We start from the raw sequence: 11,170 nt of genomic DNA, 5'->3' as shown, positions 1-11,170 counted from the left end.
ACAGCTGGAGAGGGAGGGCCGCCGCGGCCGGCACAGCAGGCAGACACAGCTGGACCCGTCCGAGCCGCAACCCGGCAGGCACAGCCACGCACCAGCACTACCGTGACAGGCAAGGCTGGTGTGAAGGCAGAGGGACAGAGCCACAGCTGGGACAGCCACATCAGCCGCAGCTACCTCGGGGGAGGTGTGGGGCCACCCACTGCTCACTGCCCTGGTGGCCGGGGGGACATCCCACAGCGGCCCCGGTGCCACCGCCGTACCCTGCATGAGGGCAGAGAGAGTCCTGCAGAGATCACCCCACCCCCGTGGAGCTCAGGCTCCACAGAGGCTCTCACCGAGCCAGGGTGGTTCCCGGCCTTTTTCCCCTCCGTGGATAATCAGTTTAATGCAGGAGCAGAGAACTAAAACTCTGCGATTAGCTGTTATAATCACATGTAAATAGGCCCAGACAAGCCGCTCAGGAGGGCGGTGTGTGGCTCGGGACAGAGTTACACGGGATTTAGGCTGTTTACCACTCGATTAATTTCATGACTCCAGCCCCCAGCCCACTGCTGTCCCAGCTGCCTGGCTTGCTGCTCAGGAGTCAAGGTCACTCGGCGGGAGGCAGCTGATAGCCTGGGGCGTCTGCCAGCAGCGACTGGCCCAGCACAGTGCTGGGCTCCTGGATGGGAGGGCCTCAGCTCCAGGGCCATGCTGAGGCTGGGCTGTTGCATCCCTGTCCCCTGGACCCCCAAGCAGGTGCACACACAGCTCTCCATCCCTTTTTATTCATAAGCATAGTCAAAGCTTGAGAATGTCACAGCTGAACCCTCCAACAACCACCAGCGGATTAACATGAGAGTCCATTCCTCATCAGAAGAAAAATAGAGCATCTTCTGCCTCCTTCTCCTTGGGTTCCTCCAGTCCAGAGCCCTGCTGCTGCCTGCCTGCAGGCTGGAGATACCACAGGAGGGCTGGCTGCTGGCACACTAGGACCACTGGCCCCATGGCTGCGGGGAGCAGTGGCTGTGGCTGCACACACCTCATCTCTGACACTGCACCACACAGTTGTGCCCAGCCCTATGGCTTCCCCAGGACCCTCATGTGCTGCGCAGACACTGATCCATGGCTGCCCACGCAGACCGTTCAGGAAAAGGGGTTTCAGACCATCCAGTGCAACAGACGAAGAGACCGTCCTCACAAGGGCTGTCCCTGTGGCTGCTGAGCAGTCTCTGGGGGGAGGTGCAGGACTCCCACAGCACAGGACCGAGCGGCAGCGTGTCCCTGGTTGTGTCTGTGCCACCACGGCTCAGGTGTGTCCCTCGCAGCCCCGGCACAATAAGGCAACTGCTGGCTGGGGCGGCTGCTGCCAGTGCGGCCACCTGCTCAGCACGGTGCGGCGCTAGTCCGACAGCGTGATGACATCGTAGTGGATGCCCGGCTGCAGCTGCTGGATCTGCTCGGCTGCCGCCTCGGCAGTGAAGACGCCCTGGGCCTGGGCCATGGCCGCATCTGCCACTGCTGCAAGGGAGGAGGGGTCAGTGCTGCCTCTGAGGGCAGGGGGAGGCACTGCCTACTCAGGGCTCCCCTCCCCGTTCCTTACCTGTCCCCGGGAAGGGACAAAAGGCCACCCTGCCCATGTGGGGCTCCAGCAGTGAACCCAGCTCTGCTTAACCCTGTTCCACAATTGACATGCAGGAACCAGCTAGTATCTGCCCTTGGACACCATGGCTGGCAGCAAAGAGTGATCGAGCCTGATCTTCCCAGCCCTCCCACCAAGGACTGCTGCACAACTTGCTGCCAACCCCAACAACAGGACTGGCACCCCTAAACCTGGGAGGACAGACCCTTCTGGCACAGGGCCGTGCTAGTACCTGAGACAGCCGAGTGTGCTGCTGCTTCCAGCTGTGCCTGGGTGACGAGCTGCTGCTCCGGTGACACGGGCATATACTGGATCTAGAGGGGAAAACAGACAATGCCTGAGGGGAGGGTTCCTCCTGGAGCTGCTCCAGCTGTGGCTGCTGCACTCTGGCACCAGCCCATGAGCTCCCCCTATTTTACATATCCCTGTCCAACTGCAGGCTGACCCTCCAGCTCCTGCCACCATGCCTGGCTCCTTACCTGTGACTCCGGGAGGAACTGGCCACCCTGCTCATACTGGATGTGGGTGATCTGACCATCCTGTACCTGGGGACAAACAGTGAGGCTGTGGTAGGGTCTGAAGGTGTCCAGGCCTCCAACAATGTTGTGACCCCGAGTAATCAAGAGGGAGCAGGAGGGGGTCCATCCTCACACATGACACCCCATGAGCCCCACCCACCATGTGATGGGAGCAGACAGTCTGAAGCTCACCTGGATGTGATGTCCCTCTGGGACAACAACATACTCTTGGGGAAGCAAGTGCGGGACACCTTCCTGGGCAATAATGTACTGAACCTGCAAACATAAGAATTCAGACCCAGAAAAAGGTCACCAGTCCCCACCTCCCATCACAACAGCTGGATCTGGTCTGTCTCCTGTGCCTCTTTCTACCACCCCAGCGCCTTCAGCTCTCCCTGTGGAGCCCTGCTCTCCCACACTGCTGCCAGTTTTTTCCACTAGCATCTCCCATCTGTGGGCCATGTCCCCTCACCTGGTTGTCAGCAGTCACTAAGTGCTGTACTGTCTGTCCGTCAGCAGTTGTGATCTCCTGGATGTAGGCTGCCTCCTCCTGCAACATCAGCAAGTTCCCAGTGTGGTCAGGGGGGCTGGACCTGACCACAGCCCCCCAGGAGGCCCCCACTGTGAGAAGCAGCCACACAGGACATGAGCTGAGGCCAAGGGACCCAACTCACCTGGCTGGTGACGCTCTGCTCCTGCGCAACAAGGATGTGCTCCTGCCCCAGAGCCTGCTGCAGCCGCTCGGGAGCCAGCACAGCCTGGCCGGCCTGCAGAGCTGCTGCAACACAGAGAGGGAGCTGCTGGGGATGCTGCTGGGGACACTGCCAGGGCTACCAATGGCCTCGCTCACCTGTGGCTACTGCCTGACAGCTGCCCCAGTGAAAAGCATGAGGTCAGAGCTAAACAACTAGGGGCAGAATGCACCCTCCATCTCAGAACCTCAACCCTACTTCCAGTGTGAGCTGTTCCCCCATGTACTGAACTACTAGGACCTGTCTGGAGGGAACACAGGCACCCCTCATTCTGCACAGTTGCCTGTGCCCAGCCCCTTGGTCTCTGTCTCCATCAGCAATCCCAACTGCAGGAGGGTCCTCCTGGCCCTTCAGTCCCACCTGAGCCACACGCTGGGTGAATCCTGCATGTAGGACACCCACAGGTCGGCCCTGGTCCCGGGGACATGTCTTACTGTGCAGGGTGGCCAGGGTGTCCTCGTTGCTGTTCAGGATGATGGTCTGCTGCGCAGCAGCTGGCCCAGGCCTTTTGCCCTCTGAGCTGTGCAAACGCTGCGTGTGGAACTTGAGGTGCCCATTACGGTTGAACCTATGGAGAGGCAGAGTGGGGTGGAGTGTGCCAAAGGCAGCACAGGATCCTGTGCTCTCAGCAGGACCCTTAAGCACATCCTATAACATGGCCTGTCCCCTCTCCCATCATGTTCCCATCAGTGCCCAGGGACTGAACCCTCCGATGCAGAGGTCCTTTGGTGACAAAGTTGGGTCCACCTGCAGCAGGAACCGTTCCCAAGGGCACTGTCCCCTCTAATGGGCTGACACTGGGGAAGATTTGAGGCAGACAGCTCTGCCAAGATTCTACCTCCTCTTGAGCCTTGAAGAGCTCTATGGGATCAGCCCAGCTCCACCACTCACCTCTGCCCACAGACCTGGCAGGCGAAGGGCTTTTCATTGGTGTGGGTCAGCATGTGCCTGCGCAGGTCCTTCTTGTTCTTGGAGGCAAAGCTGCAGTGGGGGCACTTGTGTGGCCGGAGGTTGGCATGTTGAATCATGTGGCTCTGGGGAAGAAGGACAAGTGCTGGGTCGGAAACCCCTGTTTCTCCAAACCCCTTGTTCCCAGGGCTGCTCTGCACCAGGAAACTTACCCGGACCTCTGGCCAGAGTGTGGCAGTGAAGGGACAGTCAGGACACTTGAAAGTGCTGGGCCCAATGTGGGCTCTCTTGTGACTCTCCATCTCCGCTCTCCCTGTGAACATGGCTGTGCAAATCTTGCATGAAAACTTTTTGGCCGTGGAAATCTTGCATGAGAGCTTCTTGGCTGTGGAAACCTTGCATGTGAGCTTCTTGGCCATGCCTTGGAGTGCAGGCCACTTGATCTTTGGGGATGACACTTCCTGCCCCTTGGATGCTGGGGACAAAGACGAGTCGTTCTGGACCAGACTGGTGACACACTGCACCACGGGCCACTTGATGCCGGCGGGCTCTGCCTCTTGGCCCTCCGCAGGTGAGGAAAAGGCAGCATCCCCGCTGAGGGGCTGCGAGAGAAACACCAGTCACATCTGCTGCCACTGCTGCTTGGGATGGGGAGAAGGCTCAGATCCTTACCTCCACGGTCTGGAACTGGCTCCCCGAGACACCGGATGACATGATGTAGTGATTGCTATGGTCCTTCAGTGCTTCCTCTGTCATCACAGCTCCGCTCACCACAACTGTGTGGGAGGTCTCCACAGGACTCTCCTCCTCACTGCTGGAGAGCACCAGGTCAGGGATGGTCTGCCTCCTCCTCTTCCTCACCACTAAAGCCTCCCGACTGGAGGCCAGAAGTGCCTCCCTCTCCCCACTCCTCCCATACAGCTGACCTGTACAGCGTGGCAGGAGCCTGGATCTCCTCGCTGATGGGTGCAATGATGCTGTACTCTGCTGCTCCACTGAAGGGGATGGTGATCTGCTGCAGCTCCGAGCCACTCAGGCTTGCTTCCCCGTAAGCCTCCTGCACAAGTGTCTGCCCAGGCTCTGCCATGTGCAGCATCACCAACTTTTGCTGCTGCTCCTTAGAGTCCACCTTTGCCTCCTCCTCCTCCTGTGCCTGCAGCTCACAGGGGCCTGGTGTTTCTCCTGGGTCATCTGGTTTCACCACTGCCACCTGTACAATACAGCAGCTCAGCCCAGGGGGCAAGGCTCTGCAAGACACCCCTGCAGCAGAACAGGGCTGGGAAGCCTCCTTGTGCCAGCCCCCAGCAGGCCTGGCTCCCCTTGACTTTGCCCACCTGCAGCGAGCTGGTGGCCAGCTCTCTCTGGGTGCTCATGTTCAGCAGGAGATCCAGGGCCGTCTGTGTGGCCAGCTCTGCTGATCCAGCCACATCTGGGGGAGTCAGATAGGAAGGGTCAGGCAGGAGCTCACCTACCTCCTTCCTCATCCTGCCCCCTTCCCAAGTGTTCGCTTACCTTGTTCATAGATGATGGTGGCCCCTTCCAGGGAACCTTGCGAGAGAACAGAGGGCTCTGCACCTGCAACAGCCTGGACCGTGTGGCAAGTGATGGGGCCGAGAGGTGCCTGCATGAGAGAGAGTGCTGACAGCACAGTGGGCAGTGAGCACCAGGAGGAGCTGGGACTAGGCATGGCACTCACCGGTGGGCTGGCCTCTGGCTCAGCTGGTGCCTGCACCTGGCTGTGCTGCTGCTTCAGCTCCTCGATCTGCTGCAGGGTGAAGAAGGGGCGGCGGCGGCAGGGCGGCTCCTCGGGGTGCCTCTGTGCCCACTCCTCGAAGGAGTCGGCGTGGCGGCACTGCACGTGCAGGCGCAGGTTCTTCTTGTGCTTGGTGGTGAAGTGGCAGAACTCGCAAGCAAACGGCTTCCCTCCTGCAGGGCCCAGGAGGGGGAGTCAGGCAGGAGGTCCCCAGGGGATGGGAGGCAGAGCAGGCAGACTCTGACTGTCTCTGGGAGAAATGGGAGTGCAGGGCATCGGTCAAACAGGTTCTCTCACCTGTGTGCTTGACTGCCATGTGTGAGACCAGGAAGTCCTCCCGGAAGGTGGAATACTTGCAGACACTGCACTTATAGGGCTTGTCATTCATGTGCGACAGCTGGTGGTTCAGCAGGACCTTCTTGTCCTCACAGACATAGTCACAGAACTCACACTTGAACCTGCCAGGACAAAGCCACCTGTGACACCTGCTGAGGGGAGCAGGACACAGGCTCTGCCCAGGCACACTGGGCTCCTACCTGCGGTTGGCAATGGCTTGGATGTGCGTCAGCAGGTGCATCTTGAAGGTGTAACGCTTCTTAAAGGACTTCCCGCACTGGTGAAACAAAGTGAAGCAGCAGTCACCCCCTGCCCTTCCTCACCCACTGCCAGCCCCTCCCCAGGCTGTTCCCCCCCTCACCTTATCACACATGTGTGGTTTCTCTGTACTGTGTGTCTTCATGTGCTGTGTAAGCCTCTTCTGCATGGGGTAGACACGGTTGCAGACAGGGCATGGGAAGGAGTTCAGCTTTGGTGGCTGGATGGAGAGCATAAAGATGATATCACCTGGATGAGCTCACCAGTTTCTTTACCCTCTCCCCACTGGACGACCTGGGTTGCCTTTCCTCAAGAGATCCAGAAACAATGCCTCCAGTGAGGCACTGAGATTTTGTGACGACCCAGATGTGCCTCTTCCCAAATAACAGAGCTGAGATTCAAGTCAACAAAGTATTCAAACTCACCGGATCAGCTCTCTTCTTCCTGAAAAAGAAGTAAGAAAAGCCCCTTGTGTCAGCCAAAGCCCAAGCCCAAGCTTCCTTATACCCAGACACCAAAACTCTCCATTTGGAAAGGGCCAGGGGATGGGCCAGCCAGGGCCACCCTCCCAGGACAGGAAGAACAGTGTCAGTAGTGCTCAGTCCCCAGGACTGTGCTGCCCTCACCTGTCCCTGCTGTGCACTGTAGAGTGCCGAATGACATCCTTCTTGTACACGCTGGTGTAATTGCACTCCTCGCACTTGTAGGGCTTGCTGCCCACATGGTTGAACATGTGCTCCTGTAAGAGGCAGACCAGAGCCATGAGACCTGGGGCTGCCAGGCAGCCTGCAGGTTTGAGGCAGGGCAGCTGAAGCTCACCTTGAGGGAGGACCACCGCCGGGAGCGGTAACTGCACTGAAGACACTTGAAGAGCTGCGGGTCATTGGCCTCGTGTGAGTTGACATGGAAGCGCAGGTCATCGTGTGTGAGGAACCGTGAGCCACAAATCCGACACAGGTAAGGCCGCATCAGGGGCTTGGGGGACTTGTAGTAGTACCTGCAGGAACAGGAGCAGGGCTCAGAGCTGCAGTGGCAAATGGGCTGGACCAGCCCTGGGCACAGGCCAGAGGGCCCAGCACACCCCTCACCTGCGCCCCATGTACTTGCGGTATTTCTTGCCCAGGAAGCGGCGGGAGGGCCGCCCACGCCGCCGGGGGATGACGTCTGCATCCTCAGCAGTGGTGTTGGAGGAAGGGTCCTTGTTCTCGGAGTCAGACTGGCTGATACCGGGCTCTGCCAGGCTCTCACCGGTCCCATTCTCCAAGCCAGAGGAACTGGCTGCTTCCGAGTTCTGCAGCTCCCGGCTTGGTGTGCTCTGGGATGTCACCAAGGGCTCTACCTCCCCTCCTGCTCCACAGAACACAGAACAGCTCCATCACATTCTCACTGTGGCTTCAGGAGCACCACTCCCTGCTTCAACCCTGAACAGGGCTGCTGCTTCCCAGCTCCCTCACCTCCAGGCATGTCCTGAGACATATTCTCCAGACGAAGCAGCTTGCGGGGTCTCCCCGGGCGTCGACGTGGTCTCTCCTCACTGGAGGTGGCAACAGTGCAGCCATATTTGGGCAGTCGCCCCCGGGGCTCATCCTCAGCTGGGTTGTAGTCACTGTCCTCTGCAGGCAAGTGCCGCAAAACATCAGAAAAGATGATGGGAAAAGAATAAGCTATGGAAGACGTGTGGAGGGCGAGTCCTACCTTCAGGATCATCAATAGCACCAGCATCCATAATATCATCATCTTCTTCTTCTGCGGCCTCCTCATCTTCAGTCTTTGGAACAGCCCCCACCTTTCGTGGTCGTCCTTTCTTCAGAGCCAGAGCCGAACCCACTGCCACAGAAAACGGGGTGAAAGTTCTTTACCAGACTGAGCCAGAACAGGCCCTTGTGCTCCAGCTCCTCTCTTGTTTCTTCCCAGGAGAGAGCAGAGTCTATCTGCTGTGAGATGAATTTCCCTGAGCCCCTGGCACACACCTGGCTGGAAGTGACGCTCTTTCATGTGGTTAATCAGTGTTTTCTTGGAGACACTCTTGTATTGACACATCTTGCACTTGAACTGCTGCACCACCACCACTTCCATCATCTCTTCCAGGGTCTCCAAGTCTGGCTGGTCCAGCTCCTCCCCACCATCTGCCTCTTGGGCTTGGTTTGGCTGTGCAGGCAGCTCCAGCACTTCCAATTGCCTGGAAGGCTCTGAAGGGCCAGGCTGGTCAAGGCACGTGGAGGTAGGTCCATCACCAACAGCCTCTATTGCCAAGCTATTGGCTAGAGCAGAAGTGGCCATCTGGGACACCATAGGGGCACCTGAAACACCAAAACCCATTCAGCCAAGACCCTCACCTGCATCCAAAGCTGCACCTGCACAAGGGGCACAGGGCTGAACACAAGACTCCCAACAGGACTGTGGTACCAGCACCGTGGCTGACACAGCTGGACACCTGCTCCAGGCCCTGCTCCAGTGGCACAAGGCTCAGAGGCACAGATGGCCACCATGGACAGCCATCATCAGGGCTTTCCCTCACCATCATCAGGGCCTTGCAGAATGAGGTACTGTGTGGTCTCCGCCCTTCCATCCTCTGCGCTGGTCACGGCGATGCAGCCTGGCAGGGAGAGGAGAGCAGAGTGGTGACTGCCAGATCCAGGGCTGGAGAGTCACTGGGGCTCCCTAGGGCTCTCCCAGCTCAGACAGATGCCTGAAGGTGGGAAGAGGGTCTGGCCTGCCCTGGGCTGAAGGAGCGGCTGGACAGAAGGAAGGCTGTCCAGCAATATGAGCTCCTCACTAAACCCTCGAGTCACTACAGCAAAGCAAGAAGAGAAAACCCTGCTGACCAGTTGGACTCAATGATCTTAGAGGTTTATTTTCCAGCCTTAATAATTCCATGTCCATACTTCCTCCACCTCCTGAGGTCTGGTGTAGTGGCTCCCTCCCTAGCCCACCAAGCCATCTCCACACGGGAGCACACACTCACTCTGGATGATGTCAGGCCCGATTGTGGACTCAATGATTTTGTCAATGGCAGAACCCAGGTCGGAGGAAGTGGATGCAGTGGAGTCTGACACAACTATGGCTCCATCGGTGATGACACTGGAGTGGACCAGGACCTGCGGGGACTCTGACACCATGATGGACTGGCTCACAGTGGAGACACTGGAGACCAAGGTGGATTGGGCAATAGAGGATGAGTCTGGCAGGTAAATCCTTGGAATGGCATCTGTGCTGGAACCGCTCTCTGAGACCTCTTCCTGGTGGATAAAAAGAGTCCAGAAGAGCTCAGGTGAGAGACCTTTCCTAGCCCAAGCCCTTGGGGCTGCCAGGTTATGCAAATGACCCGGAGTATCACTGCAAGATTTCCAGGAAAGACACCAGAACAAATCCTTTGGTACTGACAAAAGTCTGGAGCCGCAGGGCTGCTCATGCTACCAAGGGGAGTTCTGCTCCTCAGACTGACAACAGATGCTGGACCAGAGGTGTAAGAGTGCCCACCAAGGCCGCAAAGCTCAGTCTGTCAGAAATGCCTACAGAAACCCCTAGGAACCAGAACCGCGGCTGCCCTCCTCGCCACCCCATCCTTCCCACCAGCACCTACCAAGGAGACCCCGCTGCTGTCGGAGCTCTGCCCCACGCAGGAGTCATCGGCCCGGGAGAGGAGCCCGGGCCCCGCGGCCGCATCGCTGCTGTCTGCCGACACGGCCACCGAGCTCCCGACGCCCAGCCCGCTCTCGGTGGGCTCTTCCCGCGCCGCCTGCGAGCTCGCGTCGCTGCTGCTCTCCACCGCATTTTCCTCCATGCCCGCCCTGCCGGGGCCCGCTAAGCTCGACCTGCGGGAGGACCGCCGTCGTCAGGGCCGCCGTCCGCTTCCCGCCGTCCCCGTCCACCGCGGGGGCCCGGGGCCCCGGAGCCGCCGCGGGCCCATTCCCGGCGGTCCGAGCACCCTCACGGGGGTCCCGGCGCCACCTGGTGCCCCCGGTCCCATCATGCCCCGCGGTCCCACCCGGCGTTTGGCCGCCATCTTGCCGCGGGGTCCCCCCCCGCCGCCTCCGCGCGCGCGCACACGGCGGGGCGGCCCCGGTGCCGCCGGGGCGGGGGAGACGCCGCCACGCCGGGGCGAGGGGGTCCCGCCGCCGCCGCCCGCCCGCCCGCCAACCCGCGCCCTCACCCGGTCCGCCGCGGCCCCGCCGCGCCCCCGCCGGAGCCGGCACCACGGCGGCCGCCATGCCCCCCCGCCCTCTTGCCGCGCAGCGATATGGCGGCGCTGGCCCCGCGCCGGGACTACTTACGGCCGCCCAGCCCCTGCCCCGCCTGCAGCGCACGCCGCGGCAGCAATCCACTCCGCGTCCCGGCCGCCGCCTCAGGCGCCTCCCGGGGCCGCCCGCCTGCCGCGGGAGGAGAGAGGCCTCGGCGCCCCGCCGGGGACTACTTTTCCCGCGGAAGGGTCGGCGGTGGTGGGACCTTGCGTCATGGCGTCAGGAAGCGGCGCCCGGGCCCTGAGCGTCGGCGTCGCGCCGGGTTGCGCTGGACACGTGACGGGAAGGCGGAAGTGGCGGCGGGACTGGGCCGGGAGCGGGCGCTCGGTGCGGCCGCACTGTTCTCGCCCCTTCCTCCTTTTCCCGCCCGACCGGCATGATCCGGTAGCGAGTTTCCCCTGCCGAGGTCCTTACCTTGGCTGAGCCGTGCAGCCCCGGCGCTCCAGCTCCTGTTCCATAAACCGCGGTGGGCTCTGAGACCGGCGTGCCTTGTGTGCTGGGGCCGCCCATCCCCGGAGTGATCCTGGCCGAGTCGCGGGACCTCCGCCTCGTCCTTCCCTGCGAGGGCCGGGGCCTTGCCACCGTCAGCCGGGGCGGCGGCCCAGCCTCAGGCTGCTGAGCGCTTTCCCCCTCGGTCTCTGGCGGGGAACGGCACCTACTGTCCGTTTGTTCCTTGATGCCAGACCTGACTCTTTCGACGGCAGGATCCGCATCTGAGCAGCAGCCACCTTCCGATGGGCTCTCGCTCATCGAATTGCGCCCTCCGGGATGGCTTTCCCCTA

The 11,170-nt window shown here is 60.6% G+C and overlaps 1 protein-coding gene across 9 annotated transcripts; it reads right to left on the bottom strand.

Annotated features, from left to right (window-relative positions):
* Positions 1 to 751: 751 nt before the first annotated feature.
* ZNF335 (zinc finger protein 335) lies at positions 752 to 10,568 on the bottom strand. 9 transcript variants are annotated; one of them, XM_050982202.1, is made up of 28 exons: positions 10,422 to 10,568; positions 9,731 to 9,962; positions 9,113 to 9,386; positions 8,666 to 8,743; positions 8,118 to 8,447; positions 7,843 to 7,974; positions 7,602 to 7,760; positions 7,236 to 7,494; positions 6,967 to 7,144; positions 6,774 to 6,886; positions 6,573 to 6,591; positions 6,251 to 6,367; positions 6,090 to 6,166; positions 5,851 to 6,011; positions 5,497 to 5,726; positions 5,313 to 5,421; positions 5,135 to 5,229; positions 4,727 to 5,010; positions 4,473 to 4,614; positions 4,013 to 4,402; positions 3,783 to 3,925; positions 3,326 to 3,459; positions 2,814 to 2,917; positions 2,612 to 2,689; positions 2,332 to 2,415; positions 2,101 to 2,166; positions 1,854 to 1,935; positions 752 to 1,500 (listed from the first exon to the last, which is right to left on the bottom strand). In XM_050982202.1, exons 2-28 carry the CDS (start codon positions 9,929 to 9,931, stop codon positions 1,382 to 1,384), a joined length of 4,158 nt encoding a protein of 1,385 aa, XP_050838159.1. In that variant the 5' UTR covers positions 9,932 to 9,962; positions 10,422 to 10,568; the 3' UTR covers positions 752 to 1,381. The 9 variants fall into 9 exon arrangements, 7 of the variants coding, with proteins under 7 accessions (XP_050838159.1, XP_050838158.1, XP_050838161.1 ...); XM_050982201.1 differs by lacking the exon at positions 10,422 to 10,568 and adding an exon at positions 10,301 to 10,372; XM_050982204.1 differs by lacking the exon at positions 10,422 to 10,568 and having other exon boundaries at positions 2,814 to 2,914; positions 9,731 to 10,190.
* Positions 10,569 to 11,170: the final 602 nt, after the last annotated feature.

The sequence above is a fragment of the Serinus canaria genome, chromosome 20 (assembly GCF_022539315.1).
Source record: "Serinus canaria isolate serCan28SL12 chromosome 20, serCan2020, whole genome shotgun sequence".
NCBI lineage: Eukaryota > Metazoa > Chordata > Aves > Passeriformes > Fringillidae > Serinus > Serinus canaria.
Note: the sequence above shows the minus strand (reverse complement) of the source record. Positions and strands in the feature narration are given on the sequence as shown.